Below are 15,102 nucleotides of genomic sequence, written 5' to 3'. Positions count from 1 at the left end.
CATCAATGGAGGACCATCATGAGAATTTAGTCAAAGGTGGTTACAGAGTGGAATTCCAGTAGTGATGAGCTATAGAAAGTAATAGTGAGTTTACCAATTCAAAGAATTGAGTTCAGTTTTAGTGAGAACGGTCTCACCAAGTGAAATAAGTGAAATCTCGAGTGAAATAGCTATCGTAACGTACGAGATGAAACTTTACGACACTCGTCATATTCCATACTGTACGTGACTTATATTCAGTCACTGATTGTTGATACATGATTGAAATCTACGGATGATCCCGGGATCGCGCTGGGAAGGTTATGCTGCTGGCAACAATATAGAGTTTATATGCATCTACATTAGAGCCGTTACTGACCCTAATTAATCTTATACACGTAACATACTGTTCGCTCTTACAATGGCAAGTGCAAGTGTCCTGTTAACTCGAATAAGTTGTCAATGACGACTTCTCATCGATATTACATGCTTTCTGTTTTCATATCGTAAATAGTGCTCTGAAAATTTTTCGCCGTTTAGCGTGATGATAAGTATGTAACAGGCGTGGAGTCAGAGCGGTTATCAGTGATAACTTATCACGGAATACCCATCATCCAGAACATAGTTGTTGTAACTTTCGAAAAGCCTACGTGCTATCCTCCTGAATACCTTCTTCTTCTCTACCTGACGAATATCCCCTAAAATAACCGGTGAGATAGGCCAATTCCAATTATTCCGCAATTCACTACTCATTGATCACTCATTTTATACGAGAAAATGTTCCATACAATCGATTCGAGATCCGGTGAGGATGATGAATCTCCATTCAATCACAACGTTGGGGAGCGAGGAGGGCCATCAGCCTCGTCAGACCTCGACACTCGAATCGGAGTCCCCACCGGGTGTGGTGGGAGGGGCAAGAAGTTGGAACACGGAGACATAATATTGCCATCCCTTCGAGGGGGGGAGACCCCAGTGCAGTGCGTGCGTGCAGACTTATCTTCAGCGCTCGCCCTCACGATCTCGAAATCGTATGACGCTCACAACTTCGTGTGATCGAGCATACAATCGATTCGAGATCCGGTGAGGATGATGAATCTCCATTCAATCACAACGTTGGGGAGCGAGGAGGGCCATCAGCCTCGTCAGACCTCGACACTCGAATCGGAGTCCCCAACGCGGTGTGAGAGATGAGAGTGGAAGAGGTTACCCCATGGAAGGTGAGATGGGAATTGTATTGACTCATGTTACAAGAATCCAACATGGGCATGTGTACTTAAGTGGTTAGGTAATGATTACATTTGAGAGAGATTGTGGGAGCGATCAATATAGTAGAACCTTGTGCGAGGGTTTCTCCAACCACCGGAGGCATCTAGACACTGTGGAGGGACATTTAAATGGAAGAGGTCGTCAGTCCGACCACGTCTCAGAGAGTGAGAAGAAAAGGACGACGGATTAGAGATAGTGGTCTGTGAGGCAAACCTCTTGAGGAGATTGTTGAAGGTTGAGGGGGTGAGAGTAGATGTGGACGTGAGGAGTAGGCGAGCAGCTCTGACAGGGCAAAGATGAGCACCCCAGGTGGAGCATTTGCATTTCCGGCGTAGTCGAGTCGGGCGACGTTCGTTTTTACGCTTTCTCAGGGTGATAGTGCAGGAGCTTGGAGTTACCGAAATGAACCGATTCTCGGGGTTGAGTAGCTCAGAAGGGAGACGCAGGCTAAACGCGTAACCCAAGATAACACATGCAGCGAAGATATGATGGTTATCCAACTGAGCGATCTGAACTAGATCGTTCAATTGGTGGAGCTTGAGAAAAGCCTTGTCGCGGGCGCAGTCATGATGAAGTAAATGTTGACCTTTGTTGATCGCGTGAGTGAGATCGTCGTCAAAGAGCACGGGAAGTTCAAGAATATGGTGAATCTTCTTTAAAGCGGCCAGGTAGTATGAGTGACCTGATGTATTGGTCACAAAGTGACGAACGGACGATGCGGACGCAGGAAGAGCTGGAATATGAGGGAATTGTGACCAGTGCCAATGAAGATATTTGGTAATAACCGAAGAGTATGATCTCCAGGTTGCGGGGGCAAGATGATGACGAATTGGGAGATTGAACTTGTACTGGAAGATGTTGTGGTTCAACGTAAAGAGACGCGCTCGGATCTCGGGACAGGCCTTGAGGAGGTTGAGTTTTAGCCGAGTTCCGGGTAAGAGGTCTGTGGGTAGCCATGAAGCGAATAAGGGCCAAGAATTGATGTGGTCGTCGTTGAGTCTGCTGAGGAGCTTCTCGGGATGGTCGAGAACCCGCGCAGCGATGTTGGTTAGGTCAAAAGTAAAGGAGTCGGATGACATGAATGACTGCGAAGAAGCATTATAAAGCGAACACGACTTCTGACGAGAGTCGAGAAAATGGTGAGCGGAGATGGGAGACCATATAAAAGGTTATAATGTATAAGATAAGTAGAACTGTATAGCTCAAGAATCCCACCAAGAAGGCGTGATGAGAGATAGTCGTTTTGCTCTTCTAATCCAAGGAGTTGTAAAGTCCTCTCGACTAACACAATCAGCTGGATTCAATGAGGAGGATATGCGGGTCACGAATATGTGGGTGATGCCCAAGGATGCGATATGTAACCAGATATTAGCCACAATTTGGCTCAAGGAGAGAGAATAGCTTGACCCACGACAAATGATAGCTTCAGTAGTAGTATTGTCGGTGAAGAGTATTATGTCTGAGCCGGGGCGCCACTTGGCCGCCGAGCTGAGAGCTAAATCGGCGGCTAAAAGCTCTAAGAAGTTGATGTGGGGAGATTCAGCCTTGGGAAACTGCGTGAAACCAAACGCTAGACTGTCTTGAGTTTTGTCGAAGAGGACGACACCGAGACCGCCCGATCCTGTAGCGTCGGCGAAAGCTAGAACCGGGTGTGGGGCGATAGAGAGTTCATCAACCAGATCTCTTGGCCTCGAAGCTGTGTTGAACAATGAGTATAGGGTTCGGAGTGAGGTGTTCAAGAGATCATTATCGATAGGGAGACCTCGGGAATAACGAATGATAGTTCGAACATATGCACGACCCACACGTCCGAAGAGGGAGTCACAGGCGAAGGATAGACGTCCAGCGAACTTGGACGTGATGCTAAGATGTTGGTGTTGTGCCAAGAGTAGATCTGCAAGTAGTTTTTCTCGTCGTGCCGGTAGTAGCCGTATGACGAACCCTCCGTGTTCCAGATGAACCTCGAAGCCGAGGATGTTGTTGACTGAGGCAGGGGGGGCGTCTTTTGCGTGTTTGATGATACCACCAGTAGCGACTTCGTTGATGAACTCGACAAAGACGTAGGCAGAATGACAGAGTGCTGCCGAGTCAATGATCATATAATCATCCATATAGCTGACAGCGTTGACCATCCCGAATGCTCGAGACAGATGACAGTGGAGTTCGCTGCATCGTAGATAGTTGGTAACGCTTGCGGTGGCTCCGAACGGACACGTGAGAGGCTTGACGATTTTTGGAAGTTGTTGATCATCCAGATATAGTCCTAGTGCACGCATCTGATCTTCCTCAGTAATTCTGAGCTGCCGATAGGCACTCTCATGGTCAAGCTTGGCGATAAGTTTGGGTGAGGGTCCTAGTCGACGAGCTATCTCGGCGAGATGAGTCATACGAGGCATACTGACCTTGTGCGAGACACTGGCAGAAGCGTTCAGACACAGAGAGTTGCTGGTATAAGAGTAGTTGGAGATGAGGCGGATCTTATCTGATTGACGTATCCCGAATATGGGGGAGATGAAATATGGGTGTTGTTTAGAGATGACAGAAGTGACCGAAAGAGGACCGACAGCTCGACCGAGAGAAGCTTCTGAAACAACATCTGCGCAGACGGCTGATCTCAGCTCCGGATCATGACTGATGGGTCCTTGGAGATACCGTATCAAACGATTCACTGCTGGTCTGGTGATAGCCAGAGCTGAAGGTTCAATGGAGGCGACTTTAGGATGTTTTGAAGCGGTGAACAACCCACCGTCGGAGATATTGCCACAGAGGTTAAAGCCACGTTCTAAATTGGCAACTATCGATGTGTCCCTGAATCGAGAGAGCTTGATGAGGGTGTCTATGTTGCCGAGTTTCCAATGATCGAGCTTGGGGAAAGTAGGAGCCTGCGACGTTGACGAAGGAGAGTCCACCAGTAATTTTGAGAGTACTGATGTATTGTGTGCACGCAGTAGAATGAGTTCTGATTCTGATAGCATTGAATGTATAGCCAAAGTACCCAAAAGCATAGTCGGCAGGATAGGAGAGCCTCTGGTAGAGAAGGCGGTCTGGGTAGCCCAACTGAGAACATCCGAAGGAGAAGAAAGAGAAGAGTCGTCAACCTTCTGGAGCGTTTGAAATAGATGCTTCGAGCTCCCCTCGAAAGGATATCCATAAAGGACATGATCATTTGACGTAGGCCGGAGAATGAAGAGATCACCTTCGAGAGCAATTTCTAGAAGGTTGCAGAGATGATGTGCAATGAGAGCTTTGTTGAGTCTACGAAAGAGACTACGTCTGCAGCTGCGAGTGCCACGACGAGCACGTTTCTGAGGAGGGGGAGAGGTTGGTTCGGACATGCAAAAGTGTGAACTACGGAGAGGTGAGATCAGGAAAAACATGTTAGCTTTATCGTAAGAGAGTGGAACAACTCGAAACGATAATTAAGTGGACTCAGGTAAGATAAGAAGTGGGATAAATGAGTATGATGGTTGAGACATAATGTGATGAAACCAGGGTTTAATGGACTGTTTATGGAAAAAGGGATGACAATAGATCATTGTTGTTTGATATCGGATTTAGTAGCAGATTCGGTAGTAGGAGAGGAGGTAGAATAGAGTTTGACCACGGAACCTTTGCCTTTGCCTTTACCTTTCGCAGAGGTCGCAAAGACGGGAGGAGGAGGAGGTGCGAAGCCAGAGAATCTGGTTAAGATAGATTCGAGCATAGGAGATCGTTGATTGGTGGGAGAACGTAGTGAACAATCTGGGATACGTCCGTCAGTGACAGCGGCGAAAAGCTCGACAAGGAGGCAGTCCAGTCCATAACGACAACGTGAAGTGCCGTCTCTGCCGAAACCGAGATCTATCAAGGAGCCCATGAAGCATGTACCGGCTATAGGATCAATGAGACCGCTCAAGGAGAGGCGGTTGATAAGACCCATGGCGGCCATGAGAGCCGTGCTGAGAGCACCCAGAGATTGGGGGTTAGAAGGAGTGATGTTTTTAATACGACTCCAGCTAGGAGGCAGGAAGTCGTGCCAAGGCCGATTGAGGAAAGAGGAAAGTTTGCAGTCCTTTCCAAAATCGGCGACCAGGTGACCGGGAACTCGAAGGGCTGGACAGGGTGACACCTTTGAAGGTAAGTGAAGTTCGTGAGCATGAGAACGAGAATCATCAGGAGGGTCGAGGCAGGTTGTAGTCGTACCAGGTAGAGCAGGTATATGACTCTCAGGGAGGTTGAGAGTTTGATAATCGAAGTCGTTGGAGTCCAGCGAGTTGAAAGGTTGGTGGACCTCAGTTTGAGAGGGAGACGTAGCAGTAGCATTAGCTGGAGTTGCATGTGATGAGTGGTGCTTGTTGCGATGTCTGATAGATCTGGATGCAGAAGGCGGATTTACCGATTTAGTAGACTTGGACGGTCTGGGAGGAGAAGACGCGTGAGACGAAGATTGTCGTTTAACCATGTAAGAATAGCACGACTGAGCTGAAGAGAGAGGTGAAGTAAGAACCGAACCTAACTCCGTGAGCGGACTGGCCGCATCGAACAGGGGTCTGGATCAGCTCGAACCACTCAATCGACAGTGAGCCAGGAAATAGTAGACGAATCGTCTGAGAAGACCTGCCCATGTGGTAGATTACTTGATTGGACAGGGTTGAATAGGAGAGCAAGTAAGCCCTGAACTGGACTCTGTGAGCGGACTGGCCGCATCGAACAGAGTCTAGAGAGCTCGAACTCCACATTTGAGAAGGAGCAAGAGTGTGTTCGAGGAGACTTCTAAGAGGGAGTCCCGACCAGGGAGTAGACAGAGATCGGGTAGAGTCCTCAAGAGAAGAGGAGCTCTCAAGGAAAATGAGACGAGGCGATCGTGCTCCAGCAAGAAGTTGGAACACGGAGACATAATATTGCCATCCCTTCGAGGGGGGGAGACCCCAGTGCAGTGCGTGCGTGCAGACTTATCTTCAGCGCTCGCCCTCACGATCTCGAAATCGTATGACGCTCACAACTTCGTGTGATCGAGCATACACAACTTAACTCACGCGTTAGTGCTTCACATATAGTTCGGAACTCCCTGAAGAAATCGTATAATATCACTTGTACCGAAGCTAGATTGAATCCGATACGCGGACTCCCCTAGCTGATGGTCCCGTGAATCACCCGTTGCGGAGCTCCTTGATCCGTTTTCCATCGAAGGAGCGCGAGGCATATACAGAGCTGAGCTATCTGTCATGCTGTTGTTCGCTGACTGGGGACTCACGTTTTCTGCACTGTTGTTAACATCTGAACAATACACTACAGCAGATCCCAAGTGTCTACTGTCTAACCCACCTCGATTCGTAGGACTGGAGGTCGATAGGACAATACTATGACGTTCGTAAAGTGCAGAACTCCCCTCATCAGACTCCTCACTCGCTGAATCTGACATTTGTCCGATTGCTACTAGTCATGGACCGATGATAAGGGTCCGATAGGGTCCTGACAATCCGCGAATTATCTCCAGGGCCTGGAGTCCAGGCCTGCATGATAGTCACCAGTGTAGGCGAGTACCCGCATTACCATCCCCGGAGTCACCAGATTCTGCGGTGGCGCGAGTTTCTGTGGATTCGTTTACCACAGAAACTCTCGATCGGATTATGATTACTCACCAGATTCTGATTCCTCCGACCCATGCCACTTTCAAACTTGATCGCATTATCTTGTTCTGCGCATCCATGTATAAAGCAAATCCGGAAGGCATCGCCCGAATGAACCAATACAGTGAGGCCAACATACCTTCATTGATGAATGTCCAGTTGTCCAGGACGACACGGCCCGATACTGATGATATTACTTGCTCCACCAACAATGCAAGCGAAATGGGGTGATTGCCAATATCCACCATGATAGATGAACTCATTCTCAGGAATCCTGTCTTCTCGAATATAGTCCAAGATCTCGTCTGTAAGCCGCGATGGTGCAAATATATCTCTAATTCATAGTAGTTCGTGATACGCGGGAGTCCCGCCTCGCGTCTTCTATGAATCGTTGAGATTATCTGCTGTATCTACGGTGGGCTTTCCATGGAAGACATATTCCTTGGATCAGACTCGCAGTTGGTCGCAGTGAGACTCTCACTGTGAGAGCTATTGCGATTCCGCCGGCGATATAGTGCACGTGGCCAAAGACTATATGGAATTCCGAATGAACCACTAAGAGCTCACCTGATTCCGTGTTATCCTGCCGCTTAGAACGTACTCGCGATGATCGTCAGCGAGACTGGCGAAAATCTCGCTGGCAGTCATGTTCATCCGAGTAATTCTCTCCAGAATATAGCCAGTGATCCACACCGGATGACGCGCTCGAAGTCGTTCTCGCGGAATATTGCTGTGTTGGCCTGATGGGTCATGATTCGTTGAAGATTCACAACAATACTCCGTTCTGACCTGCTTCGAAGACTTGAACGAATTCCCCCTCATTCACCATCTTTATCCTTTTCTGGCAAGCCTGATGGTCTGCACAGTAGTATACGGCGTAGTTATCCCTAGTATACTGTAAATTGGTGATAAAATCCAGCTGGAGTCTTCTCAAAGTTTCCTTGAAGCGGTCTACATTTGGGGGGAACCCAGCAACACGATTTGTCGGTACCCATACAATAGTGCCAGGCATCTTTAGACGATCTCGAAAACTATAGTTCTATCATTGCCAAAGCTTCACGCATTGCCCAATCGTTCGAGAGCGCAACACATTCAATTATGAAAGCCGAAACATGCACATCACTCATTACTTGCCGAATTTACGGGCTTGACATCGAGACGCTGAATAGCACACCATTCGTTATGATCAGTTATGGCCCTTAGCGTCATATCGTTGTGAGCTCCCAGCCAGCGATTCCATAGCTCAGGAGCCCAGGAGAACCTAGCAATGCCTTTGGGGTCAATGGACACAGTATCCAATATCTCGGGATCACCCGAGACCCTCTGCCCATTGCCGTTATGGTAAAGAGCTATATCCAGCCTATGAGACTCGTCATATTTCGAATCAACCTTGAAACCCACGCAACCGTCTTTCATCATGCGTACGATGACTTCCAGTTTCGCGCTTTTGCGCAATCTCTTCCTCCTTTTACCGGTGACAACCGAAGCCGGTGTTTTTCTCTTGAGTGCTTTCGGGATCGCTGCGGATGAAGTGGATGATTGCGATGCGAACAAAGTGCTCGTCCACTTCGGCTTCTGGGTACATGTTCGAAGGGTAGAAACGGCTCGGGTTGGAGATACCGCATCAAATTCATCAAAAATCTCCGTTTCGGAACGCTCTCCTACCTGTAGTCCGGAGATGAACAGTCATGTAGACCGCATGATATCGTGCGAACGTTCTTACTGCGTCACGAGTCTGCTCTTCATATCTTCGCTGTAACGCGATTAGGGAGTCCGCATGCTGAACATTAGCTTCCAATAGTTTAGTCTGAGGCAAGGAAAACTCCCGAGTGATCAACGGAATAGCGTAGTTACCTCGACATCCTTAACGGCTTGGATCTTCTCCGCCTGCAATCTCTCCAATGCTTGTTCCGACTCCTCAGCTCTCCTTTCAACTTCACCCTGCAGTATAAAGACACAACAACAGTTTATGATCAGCTAGCTAGTGAGGAGTATCACACCCACAGTCGGTTTTACCTTCTCCGCCTTCAGCCTCAGTAAAGCCTGTTCTGAATCTACTGCCTTCTTCTCAACTTCAGCCTGAGAAAGAAAGCATCAATCAGCTCCATAAAAACTGAACATTCTCGATTCGATTTTACCTTTTCTGCCATTAGATTCCGCAGGGCATGTTCTGACCTTTCTGCATTTTTGTCAGACAGAGCGCTAACTGGAACCTATCGTTACAGTAAGGAGCGCACGTGGAGGATGATCGAGACTCACGCTTGTGCTACTATGACGTAACTCTCTCTTCATTTTTGCCTGACGCTTAATTGTTCAGCAACGACACTGAAATGTTACCGCGCTATCCTCCAGCATTTGTACTCGCGTCCGCGATGAACTATTCTCAGACAGCAGACGTTGCTTCTGAGCCAACTACCACGGAGGAAGGAAATCCGAACAGCGCGTCTCAAAGCAAGTACCTCTCTGGCAACTACCGCTCTTCTCCTATCTCCGCGACTGTCTGAACGAGTCGCGTAAGGCGACCAAGAAGCTTCCAAGTTAATGACAATTAACGGAAAGAGGCCACAAAATACCACGTAGTGCACGCAAATAATATCTAGACTACGGTTATTCCTTATATGAGGTACACTCAAGGTGTACACTAATATGACACGGGGAAATTCCAATATGAGGTACACTCAAGGTGTACACTAATATGACACGGGGAAATTCCAATATGAGGTACACTCAAGGTGTACACTGGTATAACAGTGAAAATTCTAATATGAGGTACACTCAAGGTGTACACTGGTATAACAGTGAAAATTCTAATATGAGGTACACTCAAGGTGTACACTAATATAACAGGGAAAATTCTAATATGAGGTACACTCAAGGTGTACACTGGTATAACAGTGAAAATTCTAATATGAGGTACACTCAAGGTGTACACTGGTATAACAGTGAAAATTCTAATATGAGGTACACTCAAGGTGTACACTGGTATAACAGGGAAAATTCTAATATGAGGTACACTCAAGGTGTACACTAATATAATATGAGGTATACTCAAGGTGTACACTGGTATAACAGTGAAAATTCTAATATGAGGTACACTCAAGGTGTACACTGGTATAGCAGTGAAAATTCTAATATATGAGGTACACTCAAGGTGTACACTGGTATAACAGTGAAAATTCTAATATGAGGTACACTCAAGGTGTACACTGGTATAACAGTGAAAATTTCAATTTGAGGTACACTCAAGGTGTACACTGGTATAACAGTGAGAATTCCAATATGAGGTACACTCAAGGTGTACACTGGTATAACACTGAATGATATGCTTCACCCCACTTCCTCGTCATCAAACTACCTCATCATCCATGTCATCAGACTCGGCCGACTCTGCTCTGAACATGACCAATCACCGCTCCGTGTAAATCGGTGGTTCCTCGGAGGAACTTCCTCCATCCTTTGGCAGAGCTATTGCCATTAAGCATGGAACGAAATGCAGACTGATAGCATATGCTTCTTGGCAACGGGTTGCTCTATCGATATTTGACAGAGTAAACACTACTACGCAAAGTCCTTCAATAACGGGAAACGTAAATCGTGGATCACGTGCAACAACCTCAAAATGACTCTCAGTCCGAGGGACTCAGGTCATGTTCGAGGCAAGAGGGACAAGCTAGAGGATATAAAACGTTCGTAATAGACTGTGAGTTATGAGGTTATGAGTCACCTGCTACAGAGGACCGTGAGCATCCTCCTAAGACGTATCTACGAAAAATTGCGCAGTCCGCAGCGCGCGCCCACAAGCGTGAACGTCTCAGAGTAGAATCCACTCAGTACTCCCAGTGCTAGCGATTCAGCGACCGAGAGTCCTCCGTGGGTTGTGTATGAATAAGATACAGTGATAGCTGTAACTGACTCATAGAAAGGGTTGCTCAACTGATCGGTGAACGTACAATGGAGCATTGGTCCGTTGCAGACCCATATTATAAGGGATGATACAAGATATAATTCAGCATGGAATTCATTATCGCGGAAACTTCCCTTGAAGTCACTGTCCTCTATTTATAATCAATATTTTATATCATGAACGACAAGGCAATCGGTCGATAGCTCCTCTGAAGATCGAACGGTACCAATGCATATAGACACATCTCCCTTCTCAAAGGATACCCCAGTTTACACGTCCACTAAGCATACAATAGTAGTTCCCTGACAGTGTGGGGCCCTCAATGCGATCAGGTTTATCGATAATTCCCCTCTCCTGTATCTCAGATACGTCATGTGGCCCATATGTGATAGTAGATCAGCGCCGAAGCATTGACGGAGCACCCAGCAATGTTTTTTTCTCGCAAGCTCGCTCCGCGATTTTGTTATCTCAAGCTTGCTATAGCGCATGGGGGATACACCAGGAATGGTGAAGGGCTTCCTCGCACAGCGAAGAGGAGAAGCAAAGCGCAAAGAAATTTAACATTTACCACCAGTATGACCCTTGTCATATCACTCCAAGTAAAGCATTTTTTGGAATCCGGAAAGAGCTAGCTGAGTAACTCAATGTTCTAGGTAATAACCAATAGTTATTGAATATTATGTGATTCTTGTCCGAGGCTCCTGCGAGGGCTTCGGTCCGGAACTTCCAGACCCCAATCCAAGTGGTAGCAACTCGCTACTAGCGAGAATCGTCGTTGCTTTTTCTTTCTGAGATAAAGGCTCCATCTTGGCTTCTTGACACATGGTGCATTTTTTCCAGACAGTATTTTAGTACAGAATGAAACATGCACGCAGTGATCTTTGATGTGTTATGATCATTGAGGCATGATGTCTCAAGCATCTATCGGCTGTTCAATGATGAGCAGCGTCACCCATCATACGGAGAGCACGCAAATAGTTCGGTTGTTAGTCTCGCCAGTCGATAAGTAACAATGACAAGGCGGGTCACACTGGCTGCCAAAGAGAAGCTATTTGAGGGAGAGTCGAACTCGTGTCATATTTTTCATTCGAGTAAAAACCTAATCGATGAGTTGGGCGCGCGCAACTTCACCGCCAGATTGTTGATCAGTTGGAGACATGCCAGGGCGATGTAGACCTCGGAGTAGAAAGCGAGTGTGCCAAGGGCTCTCCCTAGTATTACTGGGTGTTAGCCTCGAGTGTTTCGACGGCTTACCGAGAACCTGCTCTCCCAAGCTTTCGATTGTAATTGTGTCGCTGACGGACGTAGATCTCGAGGTAGCAAGCGAGTGCGCCAAGGGAATCTCCTTTGATGGTCGGGTGTCGCCCTTGAGCTCACCGCGGGGCTACCGAGGGTCTTGCTCACCGGAGCAGCAAGAGGTTCTTAGCGAGGAGTTTAGGTGGACCAATATGAAGTGTCGCCATTCTTTGCTCAACATGTTTCATGTATGTGGTACAAGTACTGTTACGTTGAGTTTCCGAATCCGATATTTTTGCGACGTGAACATCAAGCTTCTCCAATTTGATGGTCAACAAGAGAAGAGAGCGTCGCAAGCACATGAATGCTCGGCAGGTAGGCAAAACTACTGTACTAAATCATTATCTTAATCGCAATCATAGACAGAAGACCATGAGGCTACCAGAGCGGAGTTGCAGAGACTTCAAGGAGAAATTTCTCGGTTGTAATGCGAACACCATGAGGCTTAGGAGTGTCTCAATCTCATTAGGGAATCCCTAATAGGGATGTTAATAAACTCGAGTATAGCATTCAAGCGAAGCAATCCACCGGAACTGCGGTCTGTGTGCAGGTGCTCGAGCTGTAACTGCTTAGTACTACTATAGACTATAGTAGGGAACTATACTAGGGAATTCATGGGCTATAGTACTGGAGTTACCCTACTAAGTTAGTAGGGTATTCATTTGATCCTTCAGGCGGTGTTAGATGGGAGTCCCGTAGTTGTTGCTGAGTGGAACGATTCGAGTGCTTATGAAGGGATCGCGATGTTAACAGCCGACTTGGAATGTACCATGATGACGTGATCTATCCTGCTCCAGCACGAGTGATGAGGTGGTTCAGTTGTGACTATACAAGCAAGGAGCTCGGAAGGACTCGCTGTGATCTGATACAGGCTTTGAACGTGAGATCATCTCACTGAGATGGTATCGGACATCTATCACATCCCCATGTTTTTTACATCATAGGCTCATAAATCAGAGTTAGCTCGGCAGCAAGCGGAGCATGACGCCGAGGTACATAAAAAAGCACCCCGGATGGCTGATGAGAAAGCGATGCAGCTGGAAGAGCGTATTCAGGCTCGCGATGGAGAGGTTTTCACATTCGAACTCGATTTGTAGTCTGAATTTAGCGAATGGTTCCGTCAGATTCATAAACTTACAATCGTCAGTCGAGAGTCATCAATCAGACTGAGACAGACGGCTAGGCAGGAGGCTGGACCGGAAGTCTCACGAAGTATGGGCCTTTCCTCTTGCTTATCAAACGCGAACGTTGGAAAGTGCGCGAGAATCTTCCATGCACCATAGATGCGAAACGGTCGAGATCGATTGGTATACCATAACAGGTATACCAATCGATTTTTCCGGGCTTAGAGCTTCTGAAGTACAATTTTCATTGTCATTCGCTCATTGAGTCCCGAGTTCTGCCCTTTTTCATGACTTGCCCGTCAAACACGAACAAACGGTAAAGTTTAACTTATTAATCTAAGTTAAATACCGATGAGGATGGTCGAATTACATGCTTATAGATGGGCAGAATTACATTACGGGTCGTTAGGGCTCAGTTTTACTCGTACGCTTCAAGCCCCGTAAGATAGACGGAATTTGCAAAGGAGACGAGTGGTAAATGCGAAACCAAATGTTGCTCTCTCAGCGGTCCGGTTGGATCCGAGCAACAAAAACTGAGTTTAACAGCTATTTGAGCTATCGTGGAGTGCATTACACCCAATCTTTCCGCCATAATTCTAAGAAAGAAGTTAAGCACCAACCGTAAAGTCGTAAGGCCTTTCCGTAACAGTAAACTGCTTATGTCACACACACCGTAACTTGAACCATAAGAAACCGTTACGCTGTCCATCTATAGTCAGAAAAAAATGGAGTATACTGTCGACGGAGACGCTGCAAGGCTTGAAGAGCACTGAGCCATCTGGTGCTCGTGCACTTGTTGGGAGCCGTTCTGGGTTTCCATGTCAATGTTCTCAATGTCGCGAGAAGATACACTCATCCCACTAGATTAACATAACCAGTCGATAATACCAATTAATACTAATGGATAGATAATAATCAACCCACCAAGCCTTGGGTTGCAGCGATAGTACTTCACGTAAGGATGGTCCAACCAGTAAGGACCACAAACCAATAAAAACTCTTAACCTTATCTATTCTTCACATACAAGCTCTAGCTTACTTAGCTTGAATGTCTACGATCACACAGAGCAAACACTACCGCGCACGCCCTAAAATCAAGTACTCAGTTTGCTCACAACACACCCCGCCACGGCAATGTAATTGTGTACAGACCCACCTACGAGTGTACTTAAACAGTAAGCTACTCAATTACAGTGGCGGAAGTACAATAACATTAATAGAGGTAACAATTCTACTTACAAGTCTGATCATGGTGAGGCTCATGACACCAACTATCCAGACAAAAGTACTTAAACCTCACGCAGCGAGAGTTTACCAACGACTGCCAGAGCTACCACTCGAGTGGCGCTTATTCCAACCATCATCACCCTTCTTATGCCAACCATCATCAAAACCATATCTTTTACCCCACCTCTTCTTATAGGGACGCCCACGATAGTCTTCATGTACCCAATCACGAGAGCCACGGTCTTGGAGAACCTCCTCAACCACCGTAGTCAAACGACTCAAATTGGACTTAATCTCATCAATCTGACTTTGAATGTCACCCACCTTGTCTTGGGTGTCGCCAGTCTGAGCATCTTTTCCACTTTCAGTACTCATAGGAGTATCACTTCTCTGGGATAGATCCACGAGCTTACTGAAGAAGTTCCTTGTATGTCTAGCTCAATTACCAATCCTAACGGATCGTATAACGAGTTAGTCATAGACAACAGTTCTTTGCTTGTAGTGGGTGGTTTGTCAGGAGGTTTAAAAGATACACCAATCGTATCTCCTCTTGCCCCATGCCACGGAACTCCCAATGTACTAGCAGGATCATCCTGATAGTGAAAGACCGTTTTTGAAGTTGCCACCGGAAAACCATCTTCAACGCAGCGAGCCACCATTAATCGTTGTTAGACATGGATATCAACACCATCCT

General features: G+C 46.9%; 3 protein-coding genes across 3 annotated transcripts in view; all 3 read right to left on the bottom strand.

Annotated features, from left to right (window-relative positions):
* Nucleotides 1-4,780: 4,780 nt before the first annotated feature.
* On the bottom strand, nucleotides 4,781-5,176 carry Pmar_PMAR005459 (hypothetical protein; the record flags this gene model as incomplete). The annotated part of the gene is made up of 1 exon (XM_002782173.1): nucleotides 4,781-5,176. The coding sequence occupies one exon, from the start codon at nucleotides 5,174-5,176 to the stop codon at nucleotides 4,781-4,783; it is 396 nt and encodes a 131-aa protein (XP_002782219.1).
* Nucleotides 5,177-7,976: 2,800 nt separating this feature from the next.
* Nucleotides 7,977-9,007, bottom strand: Pmar_PMAR005458 (hypothetical protein; the record flags this gene model as incomplete). The annotated part of the gene is made up of 5 exons (XM_002782172.1): nucleotides 7,977-8,377; nucleotides 8,523-8,664; nucleotides 8,712-8,798; nucleotides 8,874-8,936; nucleotides 8,996-9,007. 5 exons carry the CDS (start codon nucleotides 9,005-9,007, stop codon nucleotides 7,977-7,979), a joined length of 705 nt encoding a protein of 234 aa, XP_002782218.1.
* Nucleotides 9,008-14,492: 5,485 nt separating this feature from the next.
* Nucleotides 14,493-15,102, bottom strand: part of Pmar_PMAR005457 (hypothetical protein) — a gene marked incomplete at both ends in the record, with an annotated part of 3,739 nt that continues 3,129 nt past the window's right edge. The window contains one exon of the mRNA XM_002782171.1: nucleotides 14,493-14,753. Within this exon, the coding sequence (XP_002782217.1) occupies nucleotides 14,493-14,753 (261 nt within the window). The remainder of the gene's footprint in view (nucleotides 14,754-15,102) is intronic.

This window comes from Perkinsus marinus, assembly GCF_000006405.1.
Source record: "Perkinsus marinus ATCC 50983 genomic scaffold scf_1104296939964, whole genome shotgun sequence".
Taxonomy (NCBI): Eukaryota; Perkinsozoa; order Perkinsida; family Perkinsidae; genus Perkinsus; species Perkinsus marinus.
This window is presented reverse-complemented; position numbering and strand designations above follow the sequence as displayed.